General features: G+C 45.6%; 1 protein-coding gene across 5 annotated transcripts in view; it reads left to right on the top strand.

Annotated features, from left to right (window-relative positions):
* MAP3K4 (mitogen-activated protein kinase kinase kinase 4) overlaps positions 1 to 26,536 on the top strand; it is a 516,131-nt gene that overhangs the window by 459,486 nt on the left and 30,109 nt on the right. For all 5 annotated transcript variants that reach the window (XM_069607700.1, XM_069607697.1, XM_069607696.1 and 2 more), the window contains one exon: positions 8,814 to 8,884. In XM_069607700.1, the coding sequence (XP_069463801.1) occupies positions 8,814 to 8,884 (71 nt within the window). The remainder of the gene's footprint in view (positions 1 to 8,813; positions 8,885 to 26,536) is intronic.

The raw sequence follows: 26,536 nt of genomic DNA, 5'->3' as shown, positions 1-26,536 counted from the left end.
CTCGGAGACTGACCTTTTGGATACCAGAAAACATTTGGTGGTATTGCGGCATGGATTAATTCATGCCCTTGGTTCAGTCCGCCACCTAGTGGCTTGGTGTGGGAATTGCGTCGTTTCCAAGTTTCTCTCTGTGAGCTAGCAACTGTGTAAACTAATTGATCTCTAAGGGCGTTATTAGACCGTGGGCATCATTTTGCAAGTTTCATCACTGTGTTCACGAACACATTTCAGTCGAAAAGATAAGAAATAAATACAACTCAAGAACAGAGTCCTGGCCCCCACCCTGTGGAACTCAGTACCACTCAGAATCAAAAATGAAGAAACCATCACTAGCTTCAAAAAATACTGAAAACCTGGCTATTGAACACATTCTGATTGACAAGGTCTTCCTTCCCTCATACCCCTAGGGCTGATCCACCCAAAGATTATGAAATGTGTTGTATTATAAACCTTCTTTACTGGATGCCTTAATTGCCTCACTGTAACATTATACAAGGCATTTCACAAGCTGTCTGTAACCTCGCTGTGATACCCCAGGGTCTGGGCGAGTAACAAATGAAATAAAATAAACACCAGAGACTTGGAAATTATGTTAGGTCCTACGCCGCCTGCAAACTAGAACATTTTAAAAACCTGCCCGAAGGAAAATCGAAGTTCAAACTAAAATAAAAATGAAAGAAAGCTGATTTAAAGACTCCACATATATTTTCTTGAATGTTCTCCTCTGAATTGTAGATTTTTAGGTTTGAGGAACATTACATGCAGCGTGTAATATTTAGTCCAAACGTTCCGTTTTGTCAGATCCCAGTAACGCAAGTTACGTCGATCTCGTGGATTATTCAGGCCATGACTTCTGTTCAGGGCTGGACCAGTAAAGGCGTTGCTGGTGATACACTCAAATAGACAGCAAAGCATTCAGAGCCAGCGCTGCCCGGAGCTTATGCGAATATATATGTCGAAGAACAGAAAGTGTTTGTGACAATAACACGCACAAAGGGAGGTAATGCTAGCAAACCCGCCGTCAGGACGCCCACCGGGCTAACTAAGGGGGAGGGGGGGTTGCCGATGGGGAGTGGGGTGGAAGCCACGTCACAGGGTGGCGATGGAAAAGGAAGCAGGGCCAATTTGTTGGTCAAAGTGGGATCCTTTTTTTGCCAAAAGAGGGCTAGTTTGATGAGTTGCTTCACTTTGCAGGTAGTAGTTTAGAACAGTGTTATTGAACACATATTCTTTAAATGGACACTTTGCAGCATAGTTTAACAAACTCCCTTGGGTACTACTCCCACAGTCCGTCCATAAAGGAATGAATTGCCATTTGCGACTGTGGGCCTTTTTTTCATTGTGCCCAAACCAATTTTAAGCCCCCGTCCAACTCTGTCTCTCAGTGAGCATAGGAATACGACTATATGCGCAATACTTTATTTACAGTGATTGACCAGCATTTTAGCCATTCCTGACCAAAAGAGTAATGCTTCAATTCATTGAAAAATAGCTCTCAAATACACTGTAAAAATGATAATTTCTTTTCCCTTAAAAATCAATATTGCCCGCTCCAAGCCTGGAACCCAAAGCTTTGAAACAAAAGGTTACTTTTGAGGACGTACTGTCCTTCCAACCACATGAAACAAAAGGGAAAGTGAAGATTATGGAAACATTTCTACTCACAACCTTAAAAGGGAGGGAGTAAGGATATTCCGCCTCCAACATATAGACATACTTCCAGCTCTCCTTCACCGAAGAAAAAACAGGATGATGTAGGGGACATTCATGTTGCTGTGACCCTGAATATTTTCTGCAAACTAAATAGTGCTGTTTATGAAAATTGTTTAGAAATTATGGGATAGATTTTCCTTCTGAAGAATTGTTGGAAAGATACCCTACACCATTCCCGACGTTCAATGACATTGTAACGTTTAGCACCACCCTTGATAGAGCAGCTTTACCATTCTGGCTAGGTACTATACTGAGTATTTTTTCTACCTGTGTGTTACTCTCTGCATTGTCATAAGGCCTTCTGGGGCCTCTATACCTTCAACTCTCTCTTCCTAAATATCTTCCTTCTCGAGCTCTTTGCTCATCCGCCTCCAACTCCCTCAGGGTCAGTCGCTTCTCCAAGCAACGAGTTGGTGGTAGATCTTTTTTCGGCTGGGGCCTCCCTCTGGAACAGCCTCCCTGGCTCTCTGAAACTTGATGAGAATCATCTCCGGTTCCGGAAGCACCTAAAAACCTTTCTCTTTGCTTCTGCTTTCTCTCCTCCTCTCCCATGCAGACTTCCTGGCTGATACCGAAACTGAACTAGTTACCTGGCCAACCTCTGATCTCGGGCCCAGGTCCCCTCCCCCGCCATTTGCTTACCTGCACTGCCTTCCTGGCAACCCTCGCACTTGGCGACTGTTTCTGTACCCCTACAGTCCCACTACCAGCACTTGACATCCGATGTCTGCACTTACCCTTGCACTTGCCACCTGCTGGTCGTACTTTACTGACTGTTATTTACGCTATTATCCCATGTACCGCACTGTATACCCCCTCACCGCACTTTCCCCCCTCTCCATGCACTTGCACGATCTGAATGACACCTGGCCTAGTATGATCGTTGTCGGTTTTCCCTCTGTTCCCCCTCCCTTGCCTTGTCGCGTCTTGAAACACTTGCGTATAGGTGCGTTATAAATGCCATATATCATATCATATATTACCTGCTGTGACGAATTCCAGGGTATTGTCACATCTTCCATGCGGGACGCCCCTTTCCCTGAGGTCAGGTAAGTGAGACTGCTACCCGATAGTCCCACTAGGGAGATTTCAGTCCCACTCTGCAGGTGGATCTCATGGGGATGGAAACCCTTCATGGGATTGGTGACGATGGCCCTGGGAGATCGCAGTATCTGTTTGTCCCCTTGGCATCCCCACCCTCCTTTAAACCCTCTCAGCTCCCCACAATACCATATGTTGCTGTAAAGTAGAGGGTATGCCTGATAGGACTGGGAAGAGGGAGACTCACCTAAGCTTGATGCAAAATGTCACTGCAACGAGGAAGGTGGAGCAGGTAGGCAAAAGCCCACCGCAAAAACAATACACATGGTATAGCTATCCGAGAAGAACGCTGGTCATAAAAAAGGAAGAACTAACTGTCTGGCCAAGCCAGGCCAGGAGGAGCAGGGAAAATGACGCTCTTATTGAAATGAGAGACCCAAATTCTGGAGCCCCGGGACGCGGAGAGTCGCAAGTATCCAGCGTTCCTACCGAGGCAGACCTGGCCGGTGGCAGAGAAGCAGGAAGCCAGACGGATGAAAACAGAAGGAGATTGAGGGCGCGGCAGCCAAAGGGATGAAGGAGAGGTTGGGGCTGCAGAGCCGTGAGAAGGAGAACATGTAGCACGATAGCAAGGGAGAAGCTATGTTCCACCAGCAGAAGAGACCCGAGACTACCCAAAGGCAGGGAAAGGTCTGGACCGGTTAGCATGGCATTAAAGGAGCTGAATGAACTAAGAAACATTGTGAGTGTCCCGATGATCACAAGGGGATGAGAGGGGGCTTAGTCAACTTAAGACAAACTTTGTTAATCACATGAAAGCATCCTGAAGAGAACAAGGGGGCGAAAGGGATCTGATACAATTTGATACGAACTTTGTAAGCCACATATAAACACCCCAAAGGTTACAAGGGGATGAAAGAGGAAGCATACTAGCAGACCCGAATTTGGTGAATCAGATCAAATTGTCCCAAGGGTTACAAGGAGATAACAGAGAAGGATTACAAACTGATACAAGGGATGGTACCTGGCAGGATAGTACACCAGGTCTGTCCAAATGGACACTAGGTGAATTGGGGACAGGGGGACCGTTAAAGCAGAGGAACAGGGTCTGGGGCCCAGCTGTAAACGGGAAAAGCACATCACTCGAATGGATAAGTGTTGAAGACCCACCTCAGTACAAGAATACGTATAACTAGTAGGTTGGAGTCCAAAAGCAGGCAGGGAGACCCAGAGAAGGAAAAAATGATAGCACAGACAACCAACAACGACGCAAAATTCTTTCAAACTAAAAGTTGTGAAAATCAAGTCTGGCAGACTAGTGAACCAGCTTCGATACACCATTGGGAAAGTCTAGGATGAGATCTGGCAGGTTAGTGAACCAGGCCTGACCAAAAGACTGGAAAGGATAATTTTGTGCCACAAGCTGGGGAAGACAATCCCTCCAGAAGATTGTGGGGAACTTTGTTTTGTCGAAGAGTGCAAACAGGGACCCAGGAAGAGGTTCCCTGTAGGAGCGTGGGCAACTGGGTTTCCTTTGAGTTTGTTTGAACTTTTGAACATTGAACTATAGACCTTCTTTGCAGGGGAACGACGCTCTGGGGTGTGCATCCACACTTGAAACAACAAGGAGACATCCAGTTTTCTTCCGTTAGTTAATAAGTGTAAGGGACGGAAAACGGTTTAAAAACAGTGTTAGGAAAGATTCCTCTTTACTGCACCGTTCCTTCCATTTCTATGGACCCCCAAATGTTTTGTTTTAATTTTTGTATCTGACCTTTGCTTTTTACGTTGCAGCGAAATCTTAAGCTTCACAACACTGGCTTTTGCTCATCTGTTATGGGGAACCTGACATGCCCTTTAGGCCGTCAGTACTGGGAAACATTGTTTCCCTTAGTCTAGTTACTTTGTTACTGCTTTTAGTAACTTGTTACCACCTGTGGTCATTTTATATCATTGTACAATGCATCTTACAATGGGGTACACTTTTTGTTTTGCCCTAGACTAACGCTCTGAGGATTTTTGGTTACTCTAGGTGTGCTAAATGGACATGCTGGTAGCAGCAGTTAGTTTTTGCTTTTTTTAAATTTTATTGTATTTCGTTTTAACCTTACTGTGTTTACAGCATTCGGCTACTAACTGTGGCTAATGGTCAAACATGGGCATGCCACAAGGTTTTTCGCTTGTCCTTTGGCTATCTTGTCTTTTAGCCTTCTTACTGGCCTGTGAAGCCAGGAAAATTCTTATATGGACTTCCAGTGCCTGGGAAAGCAGGGGCTTTGGCGGGCTACTGGAGGGCTATGTGTGTTTGCCTCCATGAACTGGGCTGGGACTGTCTGTTCCCAATCCACAAACTGGTGCTAGTGTGTCTGAGTGGTTTGCATGAGTTTTGCCGCCAGTGGTGCTGATTGGACCACTGCGAGGGGAGAAGAAACTGAAGGAGCCAAGATTCCTTTCCAGCTGCAAGACTTGCGAGGAGTCAGTGGACCTGTTGGAAGAAGCCTGATGACCAACCTCTGCTGCTGTCCTGGTCAAGCCCTGTTCTGTGGAAGATCTCCAGCAGTCCTGCGAATGAGCTGCGACCCTAGGAGTGGAGGCAACATCCATTCTCAACGTCAGCTCAGAGTCCTACAAAGAAGAACATTCGGAAGTGCCTCTGGACCGCACAGTGGCTGACCAACTCGAATTTTGGGATACCGTGCTGCAGACGTCGCCGTTCCAAGTTGAGGCCTGGAACTTGGGGGATCTTCAACTTTTGCAACAAGACCTAACTCTGCGAAATGTCATGCTCCTACCTTCAAGGGGACCCGAGATAGTAGGTAAAGTCTGATCGCAGCAAGTGAATCCCTTTACGTCTCTGTGCAACGGTGGCCGTCGTCTGAAACTGCTTACCTGCGTCCAGTCTTGTCCTGAGAAAGGCCTGCATCGAGCTTTGCTGCATTTCTCAACCGGAAGTCCTTGAACCAGGTATAGACACCGACCAGAGAACTCCTCGATCCTGCAGTGTCTGTGGATCAAGGACTGAGGCTGCCGGTCGGAAAAGTGACCTTAGACCCTCTTATGCAGACCTGCCAAGTCCCACGAAGAATCGGAGTACTGGGGTTGAGTTTTAACGGTGCTTACCTGAACCCCCAACTCCCTTTGAAACGTTTTGCTAACTTTTAGAAACTTTTGTATTAATTTGGCTTTGCCACTGCTTGTTCACACAAGCACTCCAAAATTTGGGGGACATGTTTGTTAGTTTGATTAACATGTCCACTAAACCTTGGAACTGTTCACTGGACCCCAGAGACCCTACCTTCATTTTTTCCTCCTTTGCAAAACTGTATGGAACTTTGCTGAACCTTTGGGCACAAGGCACCATACATCTTGGGGATGGACCTCTGAAGTTAGGATTGAATCTCTGTGGACTGGTAGTGCTAATACTAATCTGTACCTTCCTTTTCAGTTTTTTATATGTATTTGGCCCTACTCCAGTAATTGTATATGTGTATCTAATTTTTAGTGTTGTGATATTATTACCTGTTAGTAGTCATTTTTCAGTTTTATGTGGCCATAAGTAAAGAAATATTTTTATACCTGATTGTCTAAGTGTGTTCCTTGACTGCTTCACTGTGTGTGCTAATTGTGGACCTCTTACAAGCTCACCATCCCTTGAGACTTAGCCTAGACCTCTCGCCTTGCTACCTTGAACTTGTTTGGCTATAGCTCCCAGAGTTGTCCCTGACACAATACTAGGTTGGCCTTCTATACATGTGCCCACCAGGCCAGAGTATAGAAAATCAGTCCTAACACACAGAACGGTGGACATTTTACTTTATGGACATCCTGACCGGGTATTTTTTGTTGAGGTAGGGCAAATCCCTCATTGCAAGTAGGGCAAGATAGGATTTTCCTTTCCTTTTGTTGGTGTAAATAAAAGTCTTTGATAATCAAAATGCCACCTCTGTGTCAGCGTCCTACTTATGCACTCTTACACTACCCTATTGTGTACTAGAGGTTGTGGGGATGACTGTGGCTGTTTGTCCATTAGCATTCAAGGCCCTGAGCATGAGTGAAGTAATGTTATTAATGGGTTCCCTTTTCTTCCCATCCCATAGCCTGTGTGTGTATTGAGTTTACCACCAAGTATAGGTCATACATTTAGCTTAGTAGTGGGAAAGATCTGCCTAGGGCCGTTTATTGTTATATGGGCACTGCTACAGTGTATTTTACTATGTATGGCGCCTATACACAGGTGTTTCCAGGCGCCACAAAACAAGATGGGGATGGGTGGTAGGGGGATATGGGAAAACAAGAATAAACAACAAAGAACGGTTATATTGGCCTTGTGACAATCCTACCGCGCAAGTGCATGACAAGGTGGTAAGTGTAAAGGGGATCGAGGGGTAATGGGAGAAGTGCAGGTGGGGGCGAGCAGGTGCCAGAGGCAAAACGGGAGGGGGTTAAGAGTGCAGTGGACAGGGAGGACTAACTTGGGATAGTAGGGGAAAGGGAGCCCGAGGGCAAGTGCTGCCAAAGGGTGATGGAAGGGACTGGCAGGCGTAGTCTGGCCCCTGTATGTCTCCGAAGGGACCAGGCCCCAGTCTCAGAGGGAGATGGAGAGTTTAGCGCGGGAGGGGGCGGAAGAGGGGAAAAGGAAGGTCTTGAGAAGTTTCCGGAGCTTAAGAAGATCCGGCTCAAGTCTGAGGAGGCAGGAGGCTGTTCCAAAGGGAGGCGCCAGCCGAGAAAAGGGATCTGCCTCCCACTGTCTGCTTGGAGAAACGTTTGACCTGCAGAAAGTTGGAGGCAGAAGACTGAAGAACTCTGGCTGGGAGGTATTTCGGGAGAGGGAGCTGGATGTAGAGGGGTCCCAGGCCCCAGACAGCCTTGTGGATGATGGAAAAGGTCTTGATTTTCATCCTTGCAGTCACTGAGTGCCAGTGGATTGATTTTTAGGGCTGGAGAGGGGCAGTCCCTGGGCTTGAGGGCAAGGATAAGTCTTGAGGTCCTACTCTGGATTAGTTGACGGGGGCGAAAGGGACGAAAGAAGCAGGTTGAGGAAGAGGCTATTGCAGTAGTCAAGGCTAGAGAGAACCAGGGCTCTTGAGACATTGAGCTTCTGAGGGAAAGTGAGGAAAGCTAGAATGCCCCTGAGGAGATGAAGCTGGAAATTGAACTTCTTGGCAAGGGTCATGATTTGTGGAGAGAGAGGTGGCTTAATGATGATCCCAAGGTTTTTTGCCTGACAGGTGGGGGAAAGGAGGGGAATCCACGGAGTCTGGCCAGAGAGTGCAACTCAAGTTTGTACATTGTATTTGTAACCATCCTATAGCGTGTATATTCTTCAGGATATCTGTGTAATGCATTCTCTTCGGACTAGCTATACCTCCCATCACCCTTCCTAACATGCTGGAGTGAATTCTGAATGCCCTGCCATAGCTACCCATAAAAGCGATTGGTCTAACGTTTGCTTGTAAGCCCGCCTTTCCTTTAGGATAGATGCTTTAACGTCTCTCACCAGAGGGCTTTGGAAAAATCTAACTAAAATACCTCATTACCTACAATCGGAGGGTCAGCAGAAACGAGAGCTATTTGTAATTCCACGTGCTTTTGCCATTGCCACCCAGCTCTTAACGAAGGCCTTAATCTCTGTAAGCAAGTTGCAGGGTATGTGTTTTCAATAGATTTGGTTCAAAGTGGAAGAATCGTTATCCAATACTTTGTCTGGTGGGTGCCCATCATATTTAGAGGGGGCATAACATTAGGCTAGAAAACCAGGCACAGTTATGTGTTCAAACTTGCCACAGGATCTGGCATTTTTATCCAGCTTTACTGTGAAGTGGGGCACCCCTGCCTACCCTCATTAATACCCATGTTTCCTTGAATCGTTATATCTATTTTGTGAACATATTTTTAATTCATTAGCTAACTGTGGTGCCAGGCGTTTTGGCACCACACCCTCAAACGCAAGGAATGGTTGCAACTACTTGGTTTTTCATTTGTTCTCCTGTAAGTACTGGTGCAATATAGATATGTGAATGTCTATTCTCAGTTGTCATTTTCTTTGTCATTGTTTCCAGGTGAAGGCCAGTATGGGAAAGTGTATACCTGTATCAGTGTTGACACTGGTGAACTTATGGCAATGAAGGAAGTGAGTATATTTTGTGACCTACCTAATGCATATTCAGTTGTTGCCTAATGAAAACAGATGGCTCTATGTGTCCTGTGACAAACAGCCCAAGGGGTGAGGGACTAGTCTAATAGCTAAGTATGTGGCGACTCAGACAGTGGGAGACTGTTCGATTATTTAGAACCTACTCTGTTAAGAGGCACTGAGAAGCCAACCCAAAGGTGCAACCAGTTTCACATTAAAGCTGTTGACGAAACGCTCGGTGGAAGAGTTGCTGAGCAGTTAGACTTCGGGGAGGTAGGCTTGTTGTGAAGTAAAGTTGACAAGAGCAAGAGGTCATACAGGTAGCACTAAAATTTACAATTTATTACCGCAACCAATCGGTAAAATCCACACTCTACTGGTAAGTAGAAACACTGCAAACATCTATTCACCACAGTTTGATACCACCAAATAGTGTACTGTGTAAGTGCCAGGGTCCTGACCCTGTCAAAACAGGGTTGGGTACCCCTCTCACCCTGGAGTAGGAGGCCTACCGGGATGTTTACCAGAGCCAGTCCAGCCCCTTAGAGGCGGGTTGTTGGAATTGGGTGGGGCCCTGTCACTGCCGCATCCATCTATACCTGGTTGAATGATCCAAGTTCCACCTTTTCTTGCCCCAGGCCTGAGGTGCACAATGCTGGCCAGTATTTCTCTCTTCTCCCTAGGACTACAACTCCCAGAAGTCCTGGCCATGGAAGTAAAAAGAAGAAACAACCCCACTGTGAAATGAACGTTTGACTTGACTACACGTTTGAGAAGTGGCCAGTATGTGAGAACAGCAGACATATGAGCTATGAAATCTACCATACGTTTGGTGGCCACCATTACCAAATGCCAGGAGACCTACATATGAAAAGGGGGCAAGGCCTAAAACCCATTATAATGTTTCTAATGCCTGCAACCTGGCCCCTGGGAAAAGGATGCCAGCAATTTGCCCGGGGAAACAGCGGAGGGATGGAGTGACAACCAATGGGCGGAGAAGGGGGGGGGTTCACAAAAAAAGGGCAGACACTTCATGGCAGTGTGGGTTGTTTGAGTGAGGTCAAGGGAGGAAAAGGCGTACCAAAATACCAAACGTAGAAAGGACAGTGTAAAGGAGCATGGAGACCGATTGCTGAATGAGTGTGCAAGGTGAAGTGTTGGTTGATGGGGAAAAAGTGGTACCTATTTGTGAACGTGAGTGCAAGGTGCGTGAGACTAACGGAAGGAATGAGATTTATTGGGAAGCTGACTACGAGAGTGAAAGGGTGACAGAGAAGGTGTCGGTGGATTGTTGTTTAGAGTACTAGTGTGAAGAGGGCAGAGTAGTGTGGACATGGGTGAGCAGTAGTGTGGAGAGGAGAATAGGATAGTGGGAGGAAGAGGGGGGAGGAGAGTACAAGTTAGTACAAGTTAGAGTAAGAATATAACATTGGGGGAGGTGTACAAGGGCATGCAAGAAGGGGCTAAGAGAGATTGGGTGATTAGAAGACACCTCTTCCTTTAACCATTTTACCGTGGGACCCAAGTTAGGATTCACCTAGATTGTTCCCAGAGGGAGAAAGAGTTAAAGGCATTTGCCCATAGGCCATCACGACCAGCCAGCCAGCCAGTTATCGGACAGTAGTCGCTACCAATTTCTAGTGAACATCTCGAAGGTTTATGGACACCTGGGCTAAGAATGGAACATCCGTGAGGAGGCGAGAGATAGAGATGGACTTCCCTTAGTGAGCCCTTCACAATTACTTCAATAAAAAAAACTCAAATTGTCTTCACACAATTGATCATAGCAATATACACTGTAAATGGCTAAAGTGTGGGAAACCCGAGAAATTGAATGGTTTAGAGAGATTGTGCAGGCCTTAAAATGGCTAGTGTGTCTTAATGCATTAGAGCAATGCTTGAGAAAGTACACCCCTACCCTTTTCAGAGTTAAGCCTGTTAAAGGCAGGTGTTCTTATCAAGTACGTTTCTGTCGCAAGTCACAATAGAAAGATCCCAGTTAGTCCCCCAGCTATGGAGGGAGTAGACTACCAGTCTCCAGGCCCTAGATGACTGAAGAGAGAACCTGGGCTCCACTGCCCAGTCTTAAGTACCAGCAGGCTATCTTTCCACGGCCCAGTTAGGTAGCTCATTGTAACTTTAGGGCTTTATGCCCAATGCTAGTAAATGGGGATACAGATGTGTAAAGGGATATTATGTATCTCAACGCCAGCACTCTGACTTGCACCATCACAGACTCCACAGGACACTGAATCAGTGGGGACAACAAACCTCATCATAAGCATGGCAGTAGGAGGTTTTCACATATTTCTATTTCAAAGCTTCCAGTTATTCTTAGGTCAGACTCAGACAGAGACGTAAGTAGAAGGTGAAAACTGCTTGATTTTGGTGCCAGCAGCACAGGAAGACCCCTCAAGAGCAGCAGTTAGGAGTGGATATTGGTGTGACCCTGGACAGGGTTTTCAGGCACTCGGGAGCAGCAGTCTGTCTTTGAGTTCAAGGGGGCATTCAGGCTGGTTAGAGGCAGCGGCAGAAGGTTGATGAGGCCGCAGAAGAGCTCTGAGGCTGCCAGCAAAACATCCAGCAATTATGCAGGAAAGGGCCCATTCAAATTAGCCTTCCAGTTTCGCTCGGGTGCAGGCTAAATACAGACCCGATGATGACACCAATCTTGAAACAGCACATGATGATATGCTATTTTATTTGCATTGCGCCCATACACAAGTGTTTCAGAGCATGACGAGGCAAGAGAGGGGAACAAGAGCGGACAAAACAACGATCTTACTAGGCCCAGTGACATTGAGAATGTGCAAGTGCAGGGGAGACGGAGGGGGGAAAGCACGAAGAGCAGGGGAAGGAGTGGAAAGTGCTGAACACGTGATAGAACAATGAACAGGTAGTGCGGCCAGCAGGTGGTAAGTGCAAGAATAAGGTATGGACAATGGGTGTGTAATGCAGGAAGGGGACGGTAGGATAACAGATACAGACCCAAGTGCAAGGGTTACCGGGAGGCAGAGCGCGTGTGTGGCTGAGTGGGCAGAGATCTGGGCCAAAGCAGAGGGCCAGGGTGCCCGGTGCCAAAGCAGACAGATCATCAGGGGAGAGGAAGAGAGAAGGCACAAGCAAAGAGGAAGGTCTTGAGGAGCTTCCGGAACTGACAATGGTTCTCCTCAAGTTGATGGAGAGCAGGGCTTCAGACTGGTTGGTTACACCAGTATGGAGGAGGAAGACTCGCACTTGAGGTCTTCCCAAGAGGTCTACAACACAGTGGTTGGCTTTGATAATGCTGGTTGCAGTAGCTGTCCTCTGGCTGGTCTGTGGTGGCCCAATATGTGAAAAACGAAAAGAAATAACCTAATGATTTCCAATTAATCCTGCATACTTGCTTTGTAGACTTGCTCCACAAATGAATGAGGGGTTGTGCTTGGTTACATCGAAATGAATAAATTTGTGGTTATTTACTTCGATGCAATTGCTTTGTGTTAGAACAGGTTTTCTAAAGTCCTACCAAGACTTCATAAAACCATACAATTAGGCAGTACAGAATCTCCAACAAGTATAAGGCTAGACCACCTGAAATATGTGGTAGCATGACAGTGCAACCAGGCTTAATTTAGGAGGGAGAGAGGACTGTAGATAAGTACAAAGAAATTGTAGCATACACATGTCCAAAGAAACACTGATGCACTTATGTATTGTAATAATTATGGTTTATTATAAATACATGTAGGCCAAGATGAATGTTTGGAAAGGTAAGTACTATTACATATTATAGAAACACAATCATAAAAACCAACTGAATAATTATGGCATACAAACCAAAGAATAACCTTATTTAGAAGAGCATTCAGCAAATCAAGGTGAGTCAAACCTAAAGTTACACATTCAGAATCGCAATATGCTAATCCCGGGGAGTTAAACCAGGTTAGTTATACTATTAGTAAGTAATTCAAGGGCAGCCAACCCTATTGGTTATAATTTACAAGGTTATTCAGTTTCAGAATCACATGGTTAGATCAACACATATGTAACTTTCTTCTGTTAAGAATGGATACAGTTACAACATCACTATTACTTTCAAGAACACAGTTCAGAGCTAATTAAGTAACTCCTATACTTTTCAGAGGGGCGGTATGCAACTCTAAGACAAGTAATAACTTCAGGACTATTTTAGAAATGCACAAAAAAAGATCAGGATTTGAATTCAACTTGTCTGATTGCTCAAATGGTGAATATAGGAAATTGAGAAGAGCTGTGAACTTGCCATCATTAGTCTTATCCGATTTAAAGACGAACATCCAGAGAATTAGCAATAGTGATCATATGGCTTCTATGATGTACAACCTACTGAGTGGGTTCTCTTAAGTGGATACGAAAATCTAGTAAAACTGGTTGGCGAATTTGAAAGCGGAGATGACTATAGAAAGATGGACAGATATATGTGGTAACATCAAAAAGATGTTCTTGAATATAGGTGAACGAGATCGGCAAGTAAAGATCCTTAATCGTGTATTTTGGACTCCAGCCCCGCTTATTCAAGCATGGCCTAGTAGACTCGGATACTTGCTGGAGTTGTGGAAATATATATCGAGGCTCGTTGGAACACATGTTTTAGGAGTGCTTTAAGTTGAAAGTCTTCTGGAATTGGATTGCTGGGGTGATGAACAGAGTGTTAAGAAAAGACCTGGAGTACGACTTTGAGAATTTCATCCTGGGGGAAACCAGCCTATATGAGGACTTGAATACGCAACAAATCGCCTGGGTCTTGAGAGGGGCTGCGGTGGAAAAGAAATTGATTCTTCGTGACTGGAAAGCAGATAACTTTCTGAGATGAAGCAGTTGGTTGGAGGAAATGTATAACATTTCAATATTGAGAGGGTGGTATTCTCATTGCAGAAGAAGGATTCTCAAGAATTTGGGGGGCATTCCTGAGCTTGGACCTGGCTTAAGAATGATTCTCGGGAAGCCGCCTACTGTTAAGATAAGTAACGTCATTCTTTTTCTTTTTCTTTTCATGTTTATATGATACTGTTGTACAAATTCATATTGATTATCATTGCAGACTTTGGAGTGATTTGAACCCCTGTGTTGTGCTCAATAGAAACTGTGTTTAAAAAAACACTCTTTTCCCTTTCCCGTAGTGTTGTGTTTATTGTATTGGTATCAATACATATTATCCCACCAAACATATCGCCGTACATATGGTCGTTTGGAACGGCCATGGGCAATATTTTTTGGGGGGGATAACTTTGCGGGTTTTAGGGAGCAGGGGTTGCGGGGGTGTCCCCCACTCCTTTAAAAATAATGCGGGGTTGTCCCTTGCAGGTTCCATGCCTTAATATCGCTGCAAAAATATGGCGATATTTTTGCGGGGATATTAACACATGGAACCTTGTATTGTACATATTACCATGGGGCTTTTGATTCTGAAGATGTTAATTACATGGGGTTTAGGGTTTGTATTGGCATATTGTTCTTTCTGTATGTTCTTGTTTTATGAAAATATTTAATAAATTTGTTCCAAGAATAAAGATCAGGAAAGCAAAACCCAATAGTACACTTTTAGAAGAGCACCAGCTTTTCAAGGTGGGTAAAACCCTATTGGGAATCTTTTACACTCATTCATTTTAGAAATTATAAAACAGTACCAACTAAAATACTCCTTAGAAGAGTGAAACACAGTTCAAAGCTTGTAACATAACTTATATACTTTTTAGAGAGGCTATGAGCAACTCAAAGGGTATTAACTTCAGGACACTTTGTAACTTATTATGTTCAGGAATCAAAGTTACACCCTAACACATTTTACAAGTAGGTCCTTTTCACACTTGTTAAATTTTCAAGACAGAAGCCTTATGTTTTAAAGTCCTTCCCTATTTTATGGCATGAGTTTTCTCAGTGGTAGAGGTGGTGATAGTGGTCGAGGAGCCAGAAATAGGCAGGACCAGGATACGGTTCAGATCCAGGAAATTCCAGAGGCGATCTCCTTGAACAAGTAACGGCTTCAGAGTTAGTGAAAAGTGTTCAGGGACTTCACAGAAGGCTCCCTATTTGTGTTCCAGAGTTTAGCATGGGCGATTGGTATGGGCAAACTCTCAAAGGCGAATCACCCACTCAGCTACACAGAATCGACACAACACTTAAGGAAAGTATTACCCACGCCAACACAGTACCTCAGCAAAGATGAAGAGCTTGAAGATGGTCGTCTTCCTGAGGCAGCAGCGCAGGACCCGGTCCTTGGGTTCTCGGTCGTTGTGGCGAAAGATCAGACACTGAATGGGAACTTGCAGCAATATTCGACAAAAAAGGCTTCTAACAAAGGATTCTTCATGGATTCTAACGGCTCTGCATATTTGGCGCCCTTTTACAGGTACCTGAAGAATGTATATTGCTGGTCAGATTCTCTTTACTAATCTGGTCCTGCACTCTGGTGAGGGGACTGCAAGGATTCAAATCCTGTCTCTGCAGATGCAGCGGGAGTCCACCAACGTTTCGGCAGAAATCGACTTTTGAAGACCATGCACTGCACACTGACTCGAGGTCCCTGGCTATTGGCGGTTTGCAGCCCAGCAAAGTCGCAGCTCATCAAGGGATGGCTCGAAAGGCAAGTCTTCTGAAGACTACTGACTGTCACCAGCCTCTGGGTAGGAGTCATCGTTTACGGAACCCCAGGTCAATTGGAAGGAAGGGTTAAAACAGAGTCCGGTTACACAGCAGGCTTTCCAGGTTGGATAAGTTACAGCCATCTTTTCTTCATCTTCCTCTTCGGATTTGGTTCCAGTGGTTTATTTGTCAGCCGCTTCCAGAATTTGACTATTTATAAGAAACCTAAGCACAACTTCTGCAACCTCTCCTTGCAGTTTGAAGAAAGGGGCGGGTGGCTGTCCAATTAGGACAGCCAGCTCCCCAGTAGGCAGTGGTTCCTTTCAGGCAAACTGGAAGACAAAGGGCTGCAGAATTTCAGACTCCTCCCTTGCTTCCTGCCTTCACAGACACTGTGGATCCTCGGTGGGAAACACAAAGGGTTCCCGCCAAAGACAAAACTTCAACCAGGACCTCCCCCACCTAGAGCAGCAGAAGAAGACCCAAGAAACAAAAAGCATGCTAAAAAATGGGAAAGAAGAAGAAAGCCACTATTCTACCAGAATGGTGACCCTCCTATGCATTACTGTGCCTAATTTGACAGCCTGTGATTAATATGACTAAAAACTAATTAAAGTATAACCACTACCACCAGCCATTAGAGTTAGCTCGCTATTATAACAAATATTTACCAGAACAGTGAGAAAGGAGATGCAATGTATCTGCCCAGCAATCCACATGGCTTTTTTCCCGTTCATTTTTTATTTTTATTTAGGGCCCTTTACCTCCTCCCCCATACTGCTACTACCCACATATCCTTCACACACCCCCTTATGCCCTTCAACTCCGAAACATACCTATTCAATTACTTTGTCACAAAGTAATTGCATCGGAGTGAATTACCACAAGGTAATGAACTTCGATGTAACAACGGTATATGGATCGATGAATCCCTGATTTCATGGGCAATGTGCATCAGTTGCTTCATGCCATTCCATTAACACCACTGGTTCTACCGCAGCCATTAGATGATCAGCGGAGGAGGTCATCTATGCTGAAAAATATATATATTTGAGTTTTATAATCCACCACATATTAATCATCTTGCTTCACAGTGCGGAAGGGGTGGTTTGGTTTAATGGTGTCCAAGGTCATTTGTATCTAAGCTTAACGCCTGCATTCAAGATCTTAACTCAGTAAATCGGGTACATATGAGGGGACAAAAATTACATGATGGGGATTGAGGCTCTGTTTCATTAACAAATAAATCCTGCATCCCAGACCCTGATAGGGCAGGACACGCAGGAGTTGAGAGGAAAGGCGATTAAGAGACTGGGTCAGGGCAATTTACAGTTAAGCCTACCTCTGGAAGCTAACATTCTGGGAAGGTTCGTCCTTCAAGTCCAGAAGGTAACGCAGTGGAATAACCTGTGGCATGACTGTCAAAGGAATCCGCTGGGGGACTGAAACAGTGACTAGCATGAGAGAGAACCTCTGCATAACCAGCTTGCCACACATATAGTTTTTGACCTCCCCACCACCTACAACTATTAATCGTGCCATCCTACTCCTCATCTTGCAACACAAAATGGGGGTAGGAAGTCTAGCCCTGAAGCTGTTCCAATCTCTTCTATAGAACAAGTTGTATCAAGCTAAATTTGATGAATTTCAGTGCAGTATACCTCGGGCTGTTCAAGTCCTATCTGACCGATTTTTGCTTTCCTTATCGAGGCCCCTAATTTAGTTTAATTCGATGCAAACAGTGTAGAACCATTGTTTCATATCAGCCAACAGTAAGCAAAGTAGGACGATCACCTTCTGCATTGAGAGTATCGAGGTTTGGATGGGCTCTAGCAGCCTTTACTTGAATGGCCATAAGACACAGAGGCCTCACTATTCGGCCCTGCAATTTCTTATAACCTGCGATGTATCTGGCTATCAACCATGAACACTGCACCAGTTCTGGCCAACCAAGCATGTAATATTTAACTCCAGTTTGTCTTTTAATGCAGTGTAACATGCTGAGAAAGCAAACTTTCATCGCCCCATGTTGAAGAACATCTTGGGGCTATCAATGCAAGGCAGATCTCACCAGGGCCTTGATCCTTCCCCACCTTGGTTATTGCTGCAATTTTGCCAATCAGAACCACGGGAGAACCAAAATAGATGATCAAGCAACTCTTACTCTTCCAAAACTGAACAGCTAAGCATGAGCACATCTCTCCAATTTTAAGGGTCTACATTGGCTCACTGCAGATTATCTGAGTACAACAGTGGGGTTTAGGGTCATTCCCAGCTGAGTCCGAATTAAAGATCCTAGCACTAGATCTACCAATGTTCAGGTTGTTGCAAATCTTCCATAAAATTACTCATGCAGGTATACAGATTAAAATTTCATTTTAAAACCTGCAATCATTAAATACACTTAAATATTCTTCACCTCCAGTCTCCATCCCAAACACAGTTTCAAAACCAAACCATTATTTTGCTAATTACACCAGGATCATACATTTGGGTGCTATGTTAAATTGCCAATCTGCTAGAGATTCCATATGAATAATTCCCATGCTGTTCCTTAGAAGGCAATCATGTTCTCCCCTTTAACGCTTTAATTATCCTCCTTTCCCTTCTACTTTCCTCATTTCCCTTCCCTAGAAGACTCTCCCCATAATGCCCCAGGTTAAAATCAAAATGTCTCCATAAACCTTTCACCACTGGTGTACGAGGCTCTGCCATTGGGCCCAACTTACTTTTGGCACTCATCACTTGTGGTCTGTGTTTGAGGACAATTTTGAAATGTTGTGCTTCAACAAATGAACCCAAACTCATATAGGCATTCCAAACCATCCCAACCCGCAGTATCCTAAGGAGGTGCTTAAATATTGTCCTCTTTGGAATTTTTGTGTTGCGGACATAAGCATTCAAAATACCCTTGACACTCTGTGCACTGGCGGAGAGGTTTTTTACATTTATTCAACCCTGGCATCAAAGGCAAACACCCACATCAAGCCCATGTTAAATATTCTTTGTCGACTTGCCAGGCCAGAACCAAAAATATGGTTTGGGGACATCAAGGGATCACTCAAAGTGAGTTCATACACTAATTACCTATCTTTTACTTAATCTCCCTCGCTACTATTAACCCACACTTCCAGGGATTGGCTTGGAAAGTGCCCATCATTGGCTCCCTTCCAGAGCTCCTACACTAAATCTAGCATACTTGAACCACATAGAGTAGAAGCCTGATTGGCTGCATACCACCTTTAAAAAGATAATGTTGTAGACATCCCCCTCTCCAACATCAGTCGCCATAATTGTTTTACTGCGAGAACTGTGGTTAACTCCCACTGGTGGTCAATACCAGTTCGACATTTAAACATATGTATTGGGGTTTCTGGGCCGATTCTCAATAGCTTCTGCAAAAACAACTTTGACTTGTTGTTAGGACTGATTTTCTATACTCTGGCCTGGTGGACAGATGTGTAGAAGGCCAGCCTAGTATTGTGACAGGGACAACTCTGGGAGCTGTAGCCAAACCAGTTCAGGGTAGCAAGGAGAGTGGTCTAAGCTAAGTCATAAGAGGTGGTGAGCTTGTAAGGGGTCTACAATGAGCACACACAGTGAAGCAGTCAAGGAACACACTTGGACAAATGGGTATAAAATACTTCTTTACTTATGGGAAAATGACACAGTGAAAAATGACTACTAACTGGTAATAATATCACACAACAGTAGAAATATGATACATATACACAATCACTAGGGTAGGGCAAAATACTTATCAAACCCCTGAAAAGGAAGGTACAGATTAGTATAAGCACTACACGTTCACGGAGATTCAATCCTAACTTCAGAGGTCCACTGATAAGATGTATGGGGCTGTGTGCTTAAAAGTTCAGTAGAGTTCTGTACAGTTTTGTGAAGCTGTAAAAAAATGAAGGTAGGGTCTGTGGGGTCCAGCAAACAGTTACAAAGTTTAGGGGACAAGTTAATCTGACTAATAAACGTGTTCCCAACTTTCGGAGTGCTTGTATGAACAAGCAGTGGAAAAGCCAAAGTAATACAAACGTTTCCAAATGTTAACAAAACTTTAAAAAGGGAGTTTGGGGTTCAGGTAAGTGTAGTTACAACTCACCCCCAATACTCTGATTCTTCACAGGACTTGGCAGATCAAGTGAAGAGGGTCCAATGTTGCTTTTCCTGCGGTCAGCCTCAGCCCTTGATTCCCAGGGGTTGCAGGTTCAAGCCGTTCTCTGGTCAGTGCATAATGCTGATGCCAGGTCTTCCAGTTGAAGAATGCAGCAGGATTCGATGCAAGGCACCTCTCAGGGCAAGAATGGACACAAGCAAGCAGTTTCGGATGATGGCCACCGATGCATGGTGACGCAAAGGGATTCACTTCTGCGGTCAGACCTTCCCTCCTATCTCAGTGCCTCTTCATGCTTGGACCACACACCTTCGCAGAAGTAAGCCTTGCTGCACAAGCTGAAGATCCCCCGAGTTGCAGGACTCAACTTGGAACGGCAACGTCTGCAGCACGGTAGCCCAAAGTCAGATCTGGTCAGCCACTGGGCAGTCCAGGGGCACTTATGAAGGCTCTTCTTTGTAGGACTCTGAGCTGACGTCGAGAATGGATGTTGCCTCCACTCCAGGGGTCGCAGCTCTCTTGCAGGACTGCTGAAGGTCACCTCTAAGATGGGGCTCTCCCAGGACAGCCGCAGAACCTGGTCACCAGACCTTCTTCCAACAGGTCATGGGTCTCCTCACCGGTCTTGCAGCTGGACAGGAGTCTTGGCTCCTTCAGTTTCTTCCAGGATCTCTCTAGTGTGGATGCAGGGGTCCTCCTCCTATCCTAAAAGCCAGCTAAGAGCAGAAACTCCCACTAGCCATTGACCGATCTGGCCCACACATACACCCCACTAGTGTGTCAATCGGGACCACTGGCGGCAAAACTCCTGCATGCCACTCAGAAACACTGGCACTAGTTTGTGGATTGGAACTAGACAGTCCCAGCCCACTTCCTTGCAGAAAACAAACCTAGCCCTCTGTTATGCAAAAACTGATGTAGTAACACTGTGCGAGACTACACAAGATTAGATAACCACCTTTTGGTATAGGGCTGTACTACACAAGTTGACAGTGTGACTGAGCAGCCAGGCCTATCCCAAGAGGGATAGATGTGAGCTGTCGAGCTGTAGCAACGAATTTCGCTAATACAAGTAGCCAGGTAACACTTCTACTCAAGGTTACAGTTATAAATATTTATTTATTTAACATCAATTTTTAAATAAGCGTTCTTTAAAAAGGGCAATATGTGTAATAATCAAATATACTTTTCCAGAATCAGCATACGTTTAGTGGATACTCTTTAGAGATGCTTTTTACACACTTCCTACACCCGGAGGTGACTTCAATGATAGTAATGGCATTTATATATCACTAGTACACTTTGCAGATTCTGAGGTTGCAGAAACGAAAATTTAAAGGAAGGAAAAAGGTTAAACAGGTTCTCAGCGCATGTGGGTATACTTAAATCTTCCAATGAAGTCTAGACAAAACCCTTCCCAGCAATAACAGTCTAAAAACAAGTCATCTCCTCTGAGGGACAGAAAATATCAAAGTTAATGGACTAGAAAAGTCTGCAGGGAGCCAGGACAGCCAAAGTCAATTGGAGCAAAGTCTATGGAGCTGAGGCACTTCGTTGTTAATAAAAGTCTTGCACAAAGTTAGAGAGTTTTGTAGAAATCACTTATAGGGTCACAGGCTGTTCGACTTGTGGAAAGTAGAGTTGGAATCAGCTCTAACAAAAGTAGCCACTGCAAGTCTCAACTGAGAAGAGCAAAGCTAAAGACACTGAGGTAAGTACCCTAAATCAGAACAGTACCTCTGGTTTGAAGAAGAGTGGTCTAGCTGAATTCTGTCCTGTTGCAGTGTTGGGGAGAATTCTCTTATAAGGCTAATTTCCCAAACCTAGTGAGTCCCCCAGCAGCTTTGCTGGATTTTTTGGGTTTGTTTTTTTCTCCTGCTAACAGTGAGACTCTTTTCCTCCCACTCTTAGGCATGATTTGAGTGTCTTTGGCTCTTTGTGTGCTTATGGGCTATGGGGTTTTCTTTCTACTCCATAGGGTATCATCTATTTTTTATGTGTGTTACACGGCACCCTCAGTGCAGTAACACAGGGGTGTCATAGTGACCCCCAAACATAGACTCCATACCCCGGGACTGGCTACTGTCTCCCAGGGCATGTAAAGTCACCATTGACTTTACTAGTCCTAAATTGTGAACAGAACCAGTGCAAACCATCATATTGTGGAAGTACTGGAAGGGGTTAATTATATTGCTACGGGGTCTGTTTTCAAGGGGGCACTGTCCAGTCCCCCCCCCTTGTCGAGTTTCCGGCTGGTGGCAGTGGTTACCACACAAAATATTCCACCGGCATATTCTCTATGGGATTTTCCCATTGATTTTAAACGCACCACTTTTTGGTGCAATGTTAAAGATACTGCTGGTTTATTTATTTAATATTAAATCCCCGTTGGGTCTTTTTGCCAGAACTCTTTTCTAAAATGGCGTTTGTGTCCATCTCTGTAACTCTGAACAAGGTCGAGCTCTTTGTTCCACTATTTTGGCGGGCTTCTCCTCCAAATGGTGCCACTCTGTCTGGGTTCCACAGGATGGGTGGAGGGGGGAATTGGCACCCTGGACTGTGTTGCCTCGGCAACCCAAGTCGCACTCTACTCTGATTGGCCCAGTGGTGAGCCGCCCGGCTCACCCCTTAGCATGTGTGATTGACAGCTAGGCTAATGAATGGTGGTTTTTCTGCATAAAAGCAGGGCCTTTGGGACTGGAACTTCAGAAGTCGCCACAGGACCTAAGAATCCGAAGAGGGAAGAAGCTGAGCCATCTGCAACGACGACACCACCGGTGGAGCCCTGCTGCAACGACCTCACCACTTTCCCGATGACAAGAGAAGATCTTCTGCTGGACGAGTCTTCTTCCTCTGAGCTGGTGGGACCAACCAGTTCGACCTTCTCGCCTTCCAAAGACGTCTCTTGGTTGAATCGCCCGTGCCAAGCACCCCGGCAGCCGGATAGCCAAGCTTCACCACTTTGACCGCAAATAAAAGGAACGCTCCTTTTATTGACGACTCTGCGGCTGGTTTCATCCCTGTGTAGTGCAACGACTCCACGTTTCCTCCTCGACGAGATCCTCTCTTCCCCTGGTCGAAACAATGAACTGCAACCACTGCCAGGAACAACTGCCACCACTGGAGCTTCCTCTCTGTTTAAGGTACTGTGTCCTGCTTGGCCTCCCTTTCTTCGGTTTGCCCAAGGTGACCCTTAAATCCTTGGCTTGCCAACTGGGTTGGCCCCAGACCTTCTAACTTTACATTCTTGAATCGCCCCAACCTCTTTTGAACATTCTGCAAAGACTTTTTTAAACCGTGTGATCCTGGGCACATTTCGCTTTGCTCCCTTTTAAGTGGGCCTGGCCTATTGTTGTGCGTTGAGAGTCGTGAAGATATAGGAGACCTCCGTCCCCAAGTGCCGCACAGGGAGAGTCACTTATCACTCCCTGTGCAACCTTTGAGGCCACAGGTGGAGAAGATCCGAAGCCGGAACTGAAGTACTAGGAACCCCAAGGTAGCTGTGGAAAAAGGCAATGATTACAATCCAAGCAAGCAGGGCATAACGAGTAATTAAACAAAGAACTAGCAGGGTCTTACCGGGGACTTGATGGAAAGGACGTAGAACCTGAACGGGAGGATGGTTCCAGGACTCACTCAGGCAAAGGATCGGATAGGACCAGATGTAAACCGTCAGTCTCCACCTGGAGAAAGTTGTACCGAAGTACGGGGCCCAACAGTTGGATTGCAACCACCACTAGGGAGATGTGACCCAGCGTGCAGCGAGGCGATCTGGAAAATCCAAGAGAAGTCCGTTGAGCAGAAAAGATGGGTCTGAAGCCAGGAAGAGCCGTCCGTGGAAGAACAAAGAGCAAGATCCAGAGGGAGTCCGTGATACAGTCCGAGGTCAAAGAACCGTGTTTAAACAGAGGAGCCGGTGTCGCCGTAGCCAAACGTGATCCGTAGGAAGTCCAAATGACAAGAGCAAGGTTTCAGGAAGCCGGGTAAGTAGCACGAGTAAGTTCGCCAGTCAGGGTCTCCAAGGAAATCGGCTGTGAAGCGTGGAGTACAGGTACTGCCTGGTTTATATACGTTCACTTCCTGGTCACGTGACGATGACTGGAGTCACGTGACCGTGAACCCGGGGCACGTGACCGTATGGAAGAGGCACGTGACCGGGTCAACACTGTACGAGGGATCAAGCGGCTACCTAATCTCCATGGCAACTGCCAATGGAGAAACGGCCGCAAGCGTGACTGAACAGCGTGCGGCGATTGTTTCGCCAGCGCGCGAGCCACACCGGGTTGCCTGTGTGAGCCCTGGGGGACAGGTGGAGGAGAGTGAGCGCTGGATAACGGGGCAAGGCCGGAGGTATGGGCATGCGGGGCATGGCCGGAGGTACGGGCATGGCCGGAGGCACGAACCGAAAACATGACACCTATGAACTTTGGCTCTACAGTCTATACTGCCTTTATTCCCTTGCTGAGAACTCCTAAAAGTGTTGGGACCTGTTTTATTTCTATGCTCTGCCTTTTTCTCTCCCTTTAACTGAACTATTGGAGTGCCATCAGGTTATGCGCTCACATCTGTTTAACAAATCGTGGTGTTTTTTAATTCTGACTTGTCTAATAGTTATTAAGGGAGGTGTGTATACTTTACCTGACTGTGTTTTAACTTGCTTTTTATTTCGAGTGCTAGTATATTGCCTAAAGTGTGTTTTAAATAAATAATTATATACTTTTTATACAAGGCTCTGGTCAGTGTTTGTTTGCTCTACTGTATTTTTAGCCCTATTGTGTATGCTCTATATACTGCCCTACTCTTCTTGAGAGAAGTCTGACTGCTCAGCCACAGCTACCAGGTAAATCTGGGTGGTGCAGACTGCTACCAATTGGGTTTACTGCTTACTCCTGTAGTCTTAATCTTTTTGCAGTGTTCCCTAAGGGAACTGCACAGGATTCTGCCCAACATGCAGGGATGCAGATCCTGTATTCCTAAACCTCAATCATGGGGACAAGAGGGAGGTCTGGAGGACTTCTGCTGCAGCAATTTGAAGGTCATCGTCAGCTACGGGCTCTTTTCGGACCAGCTGCACTTCACGGTTTCAGCATGCGGTAAACGGCACCACTGCGGATCTTGGATACCGGTTGGGCTTACTTCACTCCTTGAGTCCTGCACTCTGATGAGGGGACTCGAGTGCTGGTCGTCTTGCTTCTGGAGGGTCCTTAGGAAACTCCTGGACCTTCTGGCCGGATTGCAGACGTTGCACTCGACTACCGATTTCTCAACCCCTGGCACTCTGTTCCTGCAGCAGCAAAGAAGTATAGCCAATCAGGGGAAGATGGTGCAGTGGAGTTTGTCTCGGGTTAGTTGTTCCCACTAACCCAAGGGAAGAAGTCATCCCTTCCGGAGCTTCTCTTGTCAATCAGAAAAAGGAGTTTCAGCACAGCAGCAGTGCTTCACCGGGCAATTTAAAGGTCCAGGAGGATGCAGCAAGCTTTGTTCTCGGTTTCTGCGTCCGGTGTTCTTCCCAGTGGTCGACTCTGCCTCTAGTCTCAAAACCCTCACCTTTTTAAGCAGGTTCCTCCCATTCATGCACATCCTAGGCTGTCAATCAAACAGCAGGGTGGCTGTCCTAAAAGGACAGCCAGCCTATAGCCATTCAGGACGGGTTGTAATCAGGCACTCCTAGAGCCAGAGGACAGGGGAGTTTCGGGATCCTCCCTCACTTCCTGCCCTTTCAGACACACTGGAGCCAGAAGCGGGTTTCAGGACTGAAGCCCGCCAAAGGCAAAATTAACAAAGGGCTCAAACCTGACTTGGCGCGCAGAGTAAAACCCAGGAATAACCTTACAAACAGAAAATGGCGAAAAAAGAAAACGGGGGCCATTTTGACAAAATGGACACCCTTGGGTGCTATACTGCAGCTGAGGATTCAGCCTGCGGTTGAAAAGCACAATGCTAGGAAAATTAAACCACTGCCACCAGCCATTTAAAGTAGTGAGGGTAATTTTTTTTTTTTACATGAGTAGGTAGGATAAGGGGCTACTTGGTAAACCCCCGGCACTCCACAAAAGATGGTGTGTGCTGGACCTGTAAAGGGAAAAGGTAAGTAAAGTCAATTTCACTTTACTATTCTTGGGAACAGTGGTGATATTTAAACCTTATGAGAAATCTAAAGGATTTCTCAGTGACACTCGACTGAGGGTGCTGTGTCACCATACAAAAAGTAGATGCCTATGGAATTTTCCAGACTCCAAAAACAAAGGAAACACATAATACAAATCATGTCAAAATACATGAGAGAGTGAACACAAGTTTTCACTCACTGCAGGGTTAAAATTGAAAAGTCCTAAAGTCCAGCAAAAGACCTGGGCGTCTCTAGTAGCCCGCCAAAAGCCTCTGCTTTCCCGGGCACTGGAAGTCCATATAAGGCCTGTCCTGGCCTCAAAGGCCAGGAAGAAGACTAAAAGACAAGCTGGCCAAAGGACAAGCAAAAACCCTTGTGGCATGGCCATGTTTGACCACTAGCCACAGTTAGTAGCCAATCGCGGTAAGGTTAAAACGAAATGCACCAAGAAATGGTAAAAAGTCACTGCTGCCTCCAGCATGTCCATTTAGCACACCTACAGTAACCACACATCCTCTTGAGTGTTAGTCTAGGGTAAAACAGAAAATTGTACCCCATTGTAAGATGCATTGTACAATGATCAAAATTACCACAAGTGGTGGTAAGTTACTAAAAGTAGTAACAAAGTAACCAGACTAAGGGAAACAATGTTTCCCAGTACTGACAGTCTGAAGGACATGTCAGTTTCCCCATAACAAATGGGCAAAGCTAGAGCTTAAGGCTTCATTGCACTGTAAAAAGTACAGGGCAGGATCAAAAATAAAAGCAAAAAGGCTGGTGGTTCCATAGAAATGGAAGGAAAGGTGCAGTA

Source organism: Ambystoma mexicanum, chromosome 4q, assembly GCF_040938575.1.
Source record: "Ambystoma mexicanum isolate Mex_15411 chromosome 4q, UKY_AmexF1_1, whole genome shotgun sequence".
NCBI lineage: Eukaryota > Metazoa > Chordata > Amphibia > Caudata > Ambystomatidae > Ambystoma > Ambystoma mexicanum.
The sequence above is the reverse complement of the archived record's forward strand: the minus strand, read 5'-3'. Positions and strand labels throughout refer to the sequence as shown.